At 44.1% G+C, this 13,685-nt stretch overlaps 1 protein-coding gene across 2 annotated transcripts in view; it reads right to left on the bottom strand.

Annotated features, from left to right (window-relative positions):
• NECTIN3 (nectin cell adhesion molecule 3) overlaps positions 1-11,757 on the bottom strand; it is a 61,797-nt gene extending 50,040 nt beyond the window's left edge. For both annotated transcript variants that reach the window (XM_082277336.1, XM_082277335.1), the window contains exon 1: positions 11,481-11,757. In XM_082277336.1, the coding sequence (XP_082133462.1) occupies positions 11,481-11,685 (205 nt within the window). In that variant the 5' untranslated portion in view covers positions 11,686-11,757. The remainder of the gene's footprint in view (positions 1-11,480) is intronic.
• Positions 11,758-13,685: the final 1,928 nt, after the last annotated feature.

The raw sequence follows: 13,685 nt of genomic DNA on the forward strand, positions 1-13,685 counted from the left end.
AAAGGTACAAATCCAGCAAATTGCATGACTCCAGCCATACAAGCTATTCCACAACATTGTTGGAATTCCAGTGAGATCCTAAGTTCACAGTTGTGCTCATTTGTGCTGCCTTCACAATGGAAGGGATAAAACCAACTTCCATCATAGCCCCCTTGGACACTTGTTGATTGCTCCTTGCATCTTTGCTTCTCGTCAGATTAGAGAAAAATCAGAGGCCATCTCAACATGTATATCTTAAAACCCTCCTCACAAGTCAGGAATGCTTTTGGAAAAGAACCCTCCGCCTTACTTCATCAGACAGACCCTCCCTCTGGTTCAGTAGTCCTTGTTCCTCAGGGAAAGTTCAGTGACTAGGGAAGTCAAATTAATTAATACCTGATCTTTCACGCATTTCATAGTATTTACACCAGGCAGCACAGGAAAGGTGTAATGGTCAGCCAGAATCTACATATTAATTATAGGACTGCACAGCATACAAGCTGAAATGACAGCCCAGCTGGCTAGGAGAAGCAATGAAGATACAAATCAAGAATTAGCATATCTCTGTGCTTGTATTTATAGACTTGTGCAGTGCTATATCAGTACTTAATTATTTTGTTATTCAGTAACTTAATTTTCCATACCTCTATACTTTCTGTTCTTCCCATACTACACTGCACTTGTCAGACTCCACCTCTTCATTCATTATCAAGGCAAACCTAAGTCAATGCAGAGAACCGATTAACTGTCAATTTCTGCATTTCACAATTACTGTTTAACTTTATGTTCAGACATAAGGTTTAATACAAATGTGATCACATTCAAGCTACATGTCCTAGAACTGTGCTATATTTTACCTACTCAAAGGTAGGGGTCAAAAGGAGAAGGATTTCTGAGCTGTTCAGTTAACAACAGACAACAAAGCCGAAGCTAGGAGTACACAGGTTGCTTTCCTTTGTCTTGGTTCATTCAGTATCAGCACAATGCAGTTTAACAAATCAACAAAAACCCCCAAATAACTCTGACATACACCACCAGAAATGCTGGCTGGTTTTGACAAACCAAAACTATCAACATTTAAAGGTGTGCCATACTGAAAAGCAAGGTCTATGAAATTCCTAACCTAACCAAGACAGAAGTTTTAAGCACAAACCTCCTGACTTGGGATAATTTAAAACAAACAAAAAAAAACCACCCACAAAACCAACTATCTAGGGTATTTCAGCCACTTTGGGGAGAACAAGGTAAATGAAAAAATACTGTTGTATTACCATCTTTGTCTTTAGTAGGATATTATTTTTATGTAGGAACAATAAGGCAAAAATTCAAGTCACATGGAACTGAACATCACTTCAACTTGAAATGGAGAAATGGACATGGCAGAATCAGAGACACTACCCACTGCATTTAGTGGTATGAGTGCACATGGTCCACATAGCTACCAAAAACTTCTGCACAAGCAAAATTTCTGAATTGCTTTAAATAAACACTCCGTTATCAGGATTTTGGGTTCTGGGGAGTTTCTGTTCTTCTGTGAAATTAGTAAGTAGTACCTAAAATTTTAAGCATTCAGTAACAGTTGTAAACATGCAGCATTCCCTGCCCCCAGCACTGTACTTCCCACACTGAAACCAGAAAGCCATTAAAAACTGGTCAGGAACACTGATGCGTGTGTGATGTCCTTCTAGAGGAAGGAACAAGACCTTCAATCCCTAGGAAAGCCCTGACTGCCTTATGCAGATCCCTCCTTCACTTTTTATATGTTGTCTTTCCACATACCACCTACTCTCGGGAGAACCGAGGTCTGGGGGAAGAGAAGGGAGGTTGTACTTTGCACTATGTAAAAAGGGAAGCTGTACTCTGCACTATGTAATGTAGCAAAGTCTCAAATAACCTCAGAAAGGCAGCTAAATATTAACTTCACATTTTCAATTACCTGTAAAGTTTTAGTGTTATCTGCCAATACTGAACAACTGTGGTCATACAATGAAATATGAAATAAACTTATTTTGTCAGGAGCAGCAAATCTCAACTGTCCATAACAAAATCTGATGTGTTACCAGTTACATTACAAAGTTATGGGATGCCTGCTGCCCCCTGCATTGCTGACACTGCTGGCTTTTTTTTAGCTCTTAAGGCCAGCTCGCTGCAGGCCATTCCAGAAAGTTAACCCTTTTTTGTCCAGGAACTGCATCCTGACAATAAGCCTAGGGAATGCTGTTTAATAGCTGCTCAATTTACTGCTGAGCTACATTTTTCAGTATGTCTCACACTGTCACCCAGCTCTGTGCTGTACAAGATTGGTCTTACTGGCTACTTACTGAAGTAGCAAAAAAGATGTAGGCAGATCTTTATTTAACAAATTCTCTAACAGTTAAAACTTACATTAGGAAGTAACAACGGGATCCAATTTTAAAGTAAGTTTTTAGAAGTCAAATTGATTTGTAGGAAAAACTTGTTTCAGACTTTACTTTGACATTTTAATCTAAATAGAAAACTCCCAACTACTTCTACTTTTCTTCCAGGGCTAGCAACTATAGTACACTAGCTCCTGCCTGCCCATGCACAGTATGAGGCTCATTTAGACTGAAAGGGACTTCTGGAGGTTATCCAATCCCATCTCCAACTGAAAGCAAGGCCAACTTTGAAGACAGATCAAATTGCTCAGAGGTCATACCATAGTCAGGTTCTGAATATTTTTAGGGACAGAGATTCCACAACCTGTTTCAGTGCTTCATTCTGTGTGGGAAAACATACTGCTAACACATTATAGTGATTTCCCTTGTTGTAGCTTGTGTCTGCTGTCTCTTATCCTTTCCCTGTGCATAGCGAAGGAGAGTCTGTCTTCATTTTCCCTCTCACTGCCTATTAAACAGAGCCAGCAGCAATTAGGATCCCCCACTTCAGACATTTCTCAAAGCTGAACAAACTCACTTCTCCTGCCCTCCTCATACATCATGTGCTGACTCCCTACCTTAGTGGCCTTTCACAGGCACCTCAGCACCTACCTCATATTTGGGAGCGCAAAACTCTGCATGATACTTCTGGTGCAGTCTCACAAGCTCCAAATAGTAGAGAATAATTGCTTCTTTCAACTGGCTGACCACACCCAGTGTGCTCTTCAGCTTTTGCACCACAAAGGCACATACTGTCCCATAAGGACCCTTATGTTCTTTCCTGTAAAGGTACTTGTCACCAGTCTGGCCTACACCTCTGCTGCTGCATGGGGTCATTCCTCCCCAGAGAGACTTGGCTTGGCACTTGCTTTTGAATTTCACAAGGTTTCCAACAGTCATTTCTGACCTGCGGACATCCCATTCAATTAGCCCCAGTCTCCAGCAGATGAACTGACCCTCACAGTCATCCACAGTATCCACAAACTTGCTTTAAGTGCCTTACAATCCGGAAAAGAGGTCAGAATGCAGACGAACTGCCCCTGCACTGGTGCCACCAGTGACAAGTTTCAGGTTAATAACACTCACTGTTCTTCCTTTGTCCAGTGCCTTGTCCTACTTACTTACAGCAATCAATTCAGGACCTCTTTTCACAGCAGTCTCAGTTGTGGAGACACCATCATTAACTGCTCTTCATTTCACTTCAGTTTTCACCCATATGTAGCCACATCAATTTATTATACCTAAACCATATCTCTTGAGACTCAAAAGACACAGCTATAGAGTAGCTCTGGAAATTCATCACAAGAACTTTCACTAACAGTTCTAAAGAGTCACACAGTCCTCACCTCTTTCTGTAAGGCAGAACACTCTCTGCAGAATCGTTTAAAGATCTTCCATGAAGCTTACACAAATCTGCTTCTCCATAATAGTTTCCATTCTGATTTATCAGGAGGTAGCATAAGTTATTAAATATTCAGGTGAAAACACTGATACATCAACTGTGATAATCTGGTTATAGTAAAATACCTTACTGTTTTACAGCTGTTGAACCTGACAGTTGTGTTAGACATATAGAATCATAGAATAGTTTGGTTTGGACAGGACCTTAAAGATTGGAACTAAACCTTCAGGTAGAAGCCTGAACTACCTCTGATACCTCAAACTGCTGGAACAGCTACACAGAATTTATTATGCTTCTTCCTGTACACCATATCCTGGATAAATGGCTATTTACACATTTGCTAGCTACCAGAGCTAGATTGTTTTATGCTACCTTGGCTATCAATAACACATTGAAACTTTCAACAGGATGCATTTAAATTTCCCACAAAGTGATTAATGGTATGGTCACAACCATCAATTTCTCATAGTTGATATCTTTAGAACTACAGTGTCTTTTTAAATGATACAGTGATTTAATGAAGTCATAATAACATTACTTCTCTTTCAAGAAAGTTTATCTGTTGAAATCAAAAGCACATTGAAGTGTTTAAAACACAGAAACAGAAGCACTGGTGAAGGGCTGGGAACTGGGTTTTTATAATGCAATTATGAATCTTCACAAATAAATTTAAAATCATATTAAGCTTAACAGCTCTTGACTTCACTTCTCCAACCCTTAGTAATAAACCTTAGCAGTTAGTTATTCATCGTGGCAAGGGCCAACAGATGATGTTGGAGAAATTAAAGGAATTTGGGGAAAGAAATTACCCCCAAGTTGTGTATGAGTTAGAAGTCTTGCTCCCTCACTTACTCTGTTGCTATTAAGAAGTTACTTGGTATTTGATGTAATTTAACTTATACTTAACTAAAGTGACTATTTTTCTACCAAATTATGCACACTGAAAAGAAATTAAGTTACCGATCTTGAACATGATCTCAACTTCTTCATATTCTTTCTTCAGCATCTCTTCATCCAGCAGGCTAGTTTAAGGTATGCTTGTCCCAGTAATAATTAGTTTTCAGCTTAACCACATGCAGCATGGGTGGTATTTCAAGTAAAAATGGCAACATAAGTGGGCAAAGAGTGCCCACACAACACAGGAATAAGAAAAAGTTAAATCCAACACTAATCTTTAATCTTCTGAGGGGCTAATAAAAATAAATCCAAAAGTAACCAATAAATTCATCAAGCTAGCTCAGTTGTTTTTTTTCCACTCATCTGTACACATATCAGCTACAGAGACCTGTTTGACTAGTCTTTATTCACCTTTAGCAGGAGATTGCCATCTCAATGCCTACAAATTTTGCACATGCCACTGCATTACACTGATAGCACTAACACCTGCCAAGTATTCAAAACAACAGTCACTTTCGGAAAACATTCTGCTCTGTACAAACTAATCCCAGGACTAGTTTAAGAGCTATCATGTTATACAAACCCTGACTAATGGAAAAGGAGAAAACAATGAATCCCTGTAGACATAAAAAGTTATCTTAAATGCCAGATAATGAAAATCTGATGTGGGAGGGGGGTTGGGGAAGGGGAATAGGCAAGAGCTGTCTACAGCTGCAGATAATCTTAGTATCCCTGTCAACTCAAGGCAAGTTACACTCAACTAGCCTTCATATTGAGAATAAAGTGGATACTATTTTACACTATTAAAAAATTTAAATTGCTTTTACTCCTGTACACTATTTGAAAAACAACTGAAAAGAAGCAAAAAAAAAAAAAAACGGAACAGAAGAATGCAGTTATGATATAAGAGGATTGTCTGGAAGCTTGTTACTGCTTTTCATTACCTGAACTAAAAGTGACCTTCTTGATAGCATGCTAAGCTTTACGTACCTTTACCTTCCCATACACTTGGGAAAAGCAAGGTAAAAGGATAGAGGACATCAACAGAAGTTTTAAGACTAACATTTTTTCCATTCCTGCTGCTAATTTTCTTCTATTGCTAACTTTTGGACAGAATGACCAATTTTTGGGTTCACATTTGAATCACTCCAAAGTCTGAAAGTTAATTACCTCAAAAGTAACTCCTGAAGCATTCATATATTGGATAACACAAAAAAGCTGGTTTGGTGCTCTCACTGACTTGGAAGTTGTGCTACACCTTGAAGCTCTTCATCACAAACTTATATACTAAGTTGTGTAATAAGCAACCACAGGTCAGCTTTTCTAGAGTCAGTGTAAATACTGGCCATGAGCCCCGTCAGGAGCCTCACTCATACCTCACTCCACCTCCTTTTAACACACTGTTTTACACCTTCACCATCTAGGACATCCAGGGGAGTAAGACAAGCTTTCACCCAACAGCTTTATCATCTCTCCCCACAACAGAGACAGAAACACAATAATTATTTTCCTTGACACATTTTTTTCCTTTACTGCACATGTCGCTCTTTATTTGCTTCTCATAGATTTCCTTGTATTTTTTCCACATTCAGCTATTCCCACCTGTTCCTTCTTAGCTCTTGTGATTTCTTCCTGTACTCAGATGATACTCTTTTCTAGGCAATCCTTCTGCTTTCTAACCAGGAATAAAGAATAATCCCTTTACCTTAACAAGAAAGCTTGATCAGCCTATTTCATGCCTAATCAAAGAACTCCTCATCTTCATCCTCTCAATAAAAATACATTACTGCATTTCAGATACCAATGAACTCTGAGGCACTGAATACAACTGCCCTTCAAATAAGTACTGTTCAAAAATGTTGTTTTAGACAGGCTAACCCTACCAAAACCAAACCATAGAAACACAGAAGAGTTTTGGTTAAAGGTACCTTTATAGACCATACATACCTCCACCTCTAAATGACAACACAACACAACATGGGGCATAACAAAATAATAATAATTAAATAATTGCACCTATACCTATTTTTCACTTAGCAAACCTGGTCACTCAGTTCCAACTATCAGGTGCCTTAGAAAATTCCTGACAGAAACTTCTGCATTACAATCCACATACCACTCAGAACAGAAGTCATCAGGGTAAAAGAAACAACCAACCAAACAACCAAAGTTCCAATAATCCTCATTCAATACAACACATTCGTTCAAAGCTGGAAATAGGAAGTACAAATACAAATAGTGCTAGAGCAAAGTAATCTGTCATCACACAGCCACCTTTAAGAGGCAGTGTATGGGGGCTCCAGAGCAAGCAGACAACACAATCTCAGCACTCTCACTTCTTTGCAGACGTATCCAACCAGTCTGCAGCCGTACCTTCTGATAAAGAGCTGTTTGGACAAAGCTGAATTCAGCCACAGAACAGCAGAGCAGGCCACCTCCACAGCAACAGGCTGCTGTGACACCAGATGAAAGCTTATTGCTTTTCAACAGATAACCAAATCAACACTAAAAAAAGACAACAGTTACCAACAACACTGCAGGTAGCTGGCACTTAACAAGATTATCTTCTGTGTACCAGGTTTTTTATTTCTCTTACCCTAATTTCATTTACTCTGGATTTTGTTTCTACAAATTGAAATTCGGACTTTTGATTCTAGAGTTTCCAACTTCTTTTTCCTTTGAACTCCACAAATGCTACACTCACCAGACCGACACACTGCTTTCTGAAGCAACACACTCCCAACTCCTTTTCCCTTCTCACATCAGATGCAATTTACATCTCATTGTGCCTACCTTAAAAGCTCTACTACCAGCACCTGAACGGTAATCAGCTGGTACAGGTGCTCTATAAAGGCAACACATTTTTGCTTCTTCTGCTACAGAACAGTCCTTTGTTTCTCAATATCGTCCTGCCAGCAATACTACATAAAAGGGATCAAAAAGAAAACAACCTAGATTTGACCATATTTCTCTCTCTAATCTCGCAAAAAGAAAATCCTGATAGAGCCACCTCTTGTTCACTGTCAAATAACATTCATATTCCGTGACATAAAATTAAGTTAGAAAGGCAAGAGAGAAACACTGTTTAAATCAAGTAACTGTTCAACTTTTATGTAGCACAAGTGGCTAAATCACTACAACTCTTTTATGATACTCCAAGTGTTCAGATCTTAACTCAAATAACACTGTACTTCATTTCCATATATATGGGAGTTCTTGCACGCCAGAAGCATCACAGTGTAACAGTAACATTGAAAACGACAGACCTACCACAACGAAACAGAGCTAAAAATTCTTTCAAAAGATCACACCTTATATTCCAACAAGTTATCCTCAAGTACAGGCAGGACAAACTTCTGGCAGATTTTTAAAAATTTTTGCTAATTATCAAACAATCCAGATTTAAACTCTCCTATCTGTTGTTCCTACCAGTGCACCTGCTCTGTTTCTTCACACAGCAGTTTCATACACCACCCAGCCTACTACATGGTTCACCACTATTTCATTCCAACTTTTCAAATACCTTTATAGCATTCCCATTCCTTCTTTCACTGCTATGATATTGCTTCACTGAACACCTGTTCAAATGTGCATTTATTTCCATATTGTTTTCAAAAAAAAAAAAAAGCATATTTAGACATGGATTTCTAAACTATTATCATTACATTTAACATACAACAAGGAAAAAACACATTCTGTTGTCTTTCTGAACACTCTACTACACCTTCCCATTTCCAAGTCAGTAATCTGCTTTGCTTGACATTCTAATTTCCCATGACTTAACCCAAAAAATGAGCAAAAAGGTTTATAGTCAGCTTGTTCTGATCGATAATTACTTGGGAATTTTCTTTTTTTTTTTTTTTTTTAAAATTTTTGTATATGGTACACTGCACACCTATATTATCTACATCTTTATAATCAAATCCTTCCAGCTCTACTACTAGTCTGGAGTTCTGAATTCCAGGCTGCTTTAAGAAAAAAAAAAAAATCACTGGGATCTTAGAAGACATATGTACACTTCTTTTTCTAGCCTTACTGAGAAGCTTAACATAACCAGCACTTCAAATTGAAAAAAAATAATTATTTCTTCAGCAAAATACCTGAAAAATGCATCTTGTACATCTTTCTATTCACATCACTTTACAGTTTTGCTAATTTTTAATTCATACTTACATCAAAAAAAACTTTGCAAAGAACTTTTCACTGTGTGCAAACTAACGAGGCACTGGAATTAGGAGGACTTTGTTACTTAGTAGCACACAGGTCCTCATTTACAGCCTAGCTGAAAAATATCTGCTGCAATGCAAAATAAGTTACTTCATAAATTAAAGATTATGATGATGCTTCCTATGGATGCTATACATCTCTCCTACTTCAAGGATGTAGTTTGATCTAGCACCTAGTTCAATCATGTACCTTTAGTATGCACTTTACTGTCTTGTGCACTGTTTGACTGAGAAGTGGAAGAAGCACCTGTACATACAACCTGAATCCAACAGTCTTGCCGTCAAAAAAGCAGCAGCATTTATTAAAGCAGGTCTATTTTTACTCAAAAATAGAAAAGTTGCTGTTATTTCAGAGTCCTGATACATTTTCTCTTCCCCCATTCAGTTTTTTGGTGTGAGTGTTAAGATATTTTTGGCAATATTTCTCTGAGGAATTACAGCTCAAATAAATCATTGTTTCTAACTGTCAATTGAAATGACTGGATAAAAATTGATTTGGTCTTGTAGTGACTTTATTCTACTAGGGTTTGGATTTTTTTGTGGTACCATTTTCAAATCTTCCTTCTGCTAGCATTATCAGAATTGTCTGAGTAGTAGGACAAAAGGCAACCAAAAATAAGTTTTGGGTTCCATCAACATGTAAACATGCTCAAAATATATTTAGGAGAACTCTTAAAAGCCACAGCAATAATATTTTTCCTTCATAGTCACATGTTACAGTTACAGAGATACTGAAGACAACTGTGGGAAATTTCAAGGTGAAAAGAAAACTAAAACCTAAGATACTGACAAAAAACCCCTTGCCCTGCTGATAACCTCCAAGTCCAGAAGTCATTAGCGGTTTTTTAAGTTTTCGCTTTTATCCAGAGATTACACTTCAAAACTTTGTGCTTGAAGAACAAAATTATTTCAACACAACATTGCCACTTCTGGCGGATGTTCTGAAGTGTTATCAGTCAAGTTCACATATGCAAAAAAAAAGAAACCGGGAAGACTGGCATCCGAATTACACTCATCAAGACTAAAATGGTTGAGTCGCTGTATGACACTAGGCACGGATGCTCTTAACTTCATTGTTACTATTATCTTCACATTTAGATGTAAAAATAGCTTGTCAAGGTTATGTCAAGTCTGCAGCTTCACTCTTCTAATTGCAAGAGAGCAGAAATAACCCTGAACAAAGGAAAGGGAGAAAAGTACTAGTGCAAAAAGTTTGCCAACTATATGAAAACTAAGTATTCAAGCCTTAAAGTTTGAAATGTGATGCCTTCTCAATATTTACAAACTTAGTAACAATCATCTTTTTTGAAAGCTACATCATTGCCAGAGGGGGGAGACTATTACATACACGAGCACAATCCTACAGCAGCAGCGCCTCAACTCCCTCCCTGAGAAAGCATTTCTCAGATACTACACAAGTGTTTTACGGTGGCATGGCTTGCTCGTTCCTGGGTATTTTTATCACATGAACCTCCAGAGACTACCTCCTCTAACTTGTTCCTCCTTCATTAAAGAGGGAAGGGACACAGCGTCTCCTATAATAAAAATATCCTTGCCAACTATTCATTACTGCGTTGGGAATACAACGGCAGGATGATGGTTTTCGATTTGCTCTTGTCCAAGTCTACTTTTATCCCCTCTCATCTTCCACTGCTGTAAAAAAATGACACTACGCACACTACACCGCATGCAGTACAACACAAATAAATAAATAAATTCCTGCTCAGTTTCCAACTGCTACGTCGCTTGTTTGTTCCCCACAGGAAGATGAACGGGAAGGGGGTGTCGGTGATGGCATTTTCCTGCCAGAAGTGGTCACGCCAAGCCCGGCGGGGCCCCGCACCGCAGTGCCCCCGGCAGCAGCTGCTCAGGATGCGGGTGATGTAGAGCAAGCAAACAATCCCACCTCGGCAGCAGCGGCGAGCGACCCAACACCGAAACTAGCACGGGTTTCACTCTCAGTGAGAGGGAACAATGACACGAGCCCACATCGCCAGAGGCAAAGTGCGCACTAGTCCTCCCCCGAGGCGCACCAGGGTAACACCAAGATCCTTCTGTCCTTCCCACAGGATGGGAAAGGAGAAGGGGGGGAAAAACCCGTAAATTCCCGCAAACAAGCGAAATCCCGCCGCTTAGGACGGGAATTACAGCGGATAACCTGCCGTCCGCCGGGGGGAAGCCCCAGCCACGGCGAATAAACTTACACTGCTGCCCCACCCGGGCCGCGGTCACACCAGCCCGACCGCCAGGGAAACTTGGCCTCCCGGGACACCCGCTCTCCCGGCGGCGGCCGCAGCGGGCGTTCCCGGGAGAAAAGCGCCTGTGGGTCTCCGCGGTGAGGGCTCGAGCTTGGACCCCGCCTCATATCCCCCCCTTCTGCGCCATCCCGGCCACGTCCCTCCCGGTTCCCCCAGCGCAGGGCGGCCGGCAGCCCCCGCCACCCCTCCCCGCCGCCGGGCGCCACACAAAGTTTCCCTCAACTCGGCCGCGTCCCCCAGCGCTGCCGGGGCTCGGGTTTCTCTCCTCCTCTTCCTCCACCCGCCCCCTCGCCCGTCCGCCAAGGAGAAAAGTTCCACTTACTGCAGCAGAAACGAGAGAAAACCAGCCCCAGCAGCCCCAGCCCCGGCCCGGGAGGCACCGCCGAACGTAGCAGCCGCCGCCGCCGCTGCCACCACCGGGGGGAGGCACCGCCACCAGCCGCTAGGAAAAGTTCCCGGCGGGAGGGAGGAGGCGGCGAAGGGGGGAAACCAGCAGCAGCCTCCACAGCGGCTCCAGCCCCTGCCATGCTCCGGGCTCAGCTCGCAGTCGCCGCCGCTACGACGCCCGGTCAGTCCCGCCCGGTCCCGGTCCCGCTGCCCGCGCCGCCGGCGCCTCCCCACACGATGCCTGTGTCACTGAACGGGGCGGGGCGCGCCGCTCCCGCCCTCTCAGAGCGGGCTGCACCACCCGCCGCAGGGAGGGGGATCCGGGGGAAGGAGGGACGCCTGTGTCGTGCGCCTCCACCGCGACCCCCACCACCTCCCCCCCGCCCCGTGGCGAGTCGCCTCGCCCCCGTCTTTCCCGGCCCGCTCTGTGGGACTCGCAGACGCGCCCCGCACATCGGGGGGTTCCCGTTGGCATCAGCGCCGTGGGAGGCTGGTGGGAGGGGGCGCCACGGTGTCCTCCCCCGGGGGGCTGTTGGTACGTCCCGCCCCGCCCCGTCCCTCTCGCCACCGCCCCGAGCGCGGTCGGGGGCACTCGGCCGGACTCGGCACTTGCGCTCCGCTCCCGCCGCCGCCCCTCCGGCTCCTGCCGCCCCCGCTCCCTGCCGCCGCCGGGCCGGGATGGCCTGGGCGGCCACTGTCCCGTGGGCTGGGGTCCGGCCGGCAGCGCTCGTCCCGGGCGGGGAGCCCCGGGTAGCGGCGAGGGACCGACCGCAGCCGTTTCTGCCGGGCGCTGGGTGCGGGCATTCCCGGGAGCCGGGAGATCCGGCCGTGGCCGCACCCGGACCTCCGCGGGGGGGTAAGGCCGGTTCCTCTCGGTGGGAGCGGCTGCCCGCTGGGCTGGAACCCTGCGCTGGGGCCGCTGGCCGCGGGCGCGCAGCCCGTGCCCCGTGGTTTTGCCGACAGTAAACTTTCCCGGCGTTGTCCTCGCGTCGCTTACGCTGCCCTTGGCGAAGCCCCGTGCGGGACGCGCAGTGTGAGCCGGGCAGCGAGCGGCCGGGCAGGGGCCCCGTTCCCGCAGCACCTCCCCAACGGGGCTTGTGCGGGCAGCGGGGCGGCGCACGGGGAGCGTGGAGCGCACGGCTACGAGGCGGTGCGGACTCCATCCCCAGCCCGCGAGAGGTGGCCGGATCCGAGGGTCTGAAACCATCTGGGAGCAGAGCGAGCCCTGTGCAGCGCTCACTGAGGAATACCAAATACGGCCGTGTGCAGCCCGCGCAGAGGGGCCTGCAGGGGTCCGGGGGCAGCAGGCAGCGTTTCTGTAACGCTAATGCCTGCAGGGATTCTTGGCTGTGGCACAGCACATAACTTTGCTCTGGGAAAGGCTGTCACAGACGAGGGCAGAGCTGCTCCGCAGGGAGCGATGGTGCCCCAGCCGCGGGCGGAGACCAATGCTCCCGAGTACTGTCAGAGCAAAGTGGCCGCTCGAGGTGAAGAGGGAATTCGTGCCTTTGCCCTAGGTCCCAGGAGTCCAGCTAAGGGCGTCTCAGAATTAGAGCAGTCTGTAACAAGGTCACAAAACTAAAGGTGACTTTTGTAAGAAGTGCAGTTCCTTTGCTGCATCTCGGTGCTGATCGTCAGTTTGGTGGGTACAACGTCAATGGATGTATCCCCAAATGAGATTTTCAACAGCAAAATACAGAACCTTAAAAGAATTGGTTTGAGAGTCTTGCCCCTTTACAATCTAGGTGTGTTTTTTTCATTTTTGATGCACTATCCTGCAAAACCTCAAGGAAAATACTGAATAGCTAAAAATACTTGCTGCTGAAACGTCCATGGCGAATGGGTTCCATGTAAGCACCTCATATTCCCCAAAACGGTGTAATATTTGATGATTTCTTTCAACAGTGGACATGAGCAGTTTCTCTCAAGGATACACATGGCTAAGTTTATCAGATGCTTACAACAGTATGTTCATTCTGTCTTCAGCCACACTGTTTGCCAATTAACTGGCCTCATTACTTTGTAACTGAAACAAAACAGAATTCAGGCGAAGAGTTACTACAAGCAAATTGCTGGCTATGACGGATGTTGGACATTCCTCAACATTTTGCTCTGAAAACCAACATAACTGAAAGGGCCT

The sequence above is a fragment of the Coloeus monedula genome, assembly GCF_965178545.1.
Source record: "Coloeus monedula genome assembly, chromosome: 3".
NCBI classification, from domain to species: Eukaryota; Metazoa; Chordata; class Aves; order Passeriformes; family Corvidae; genus Coloeus; species Coloeus monedula.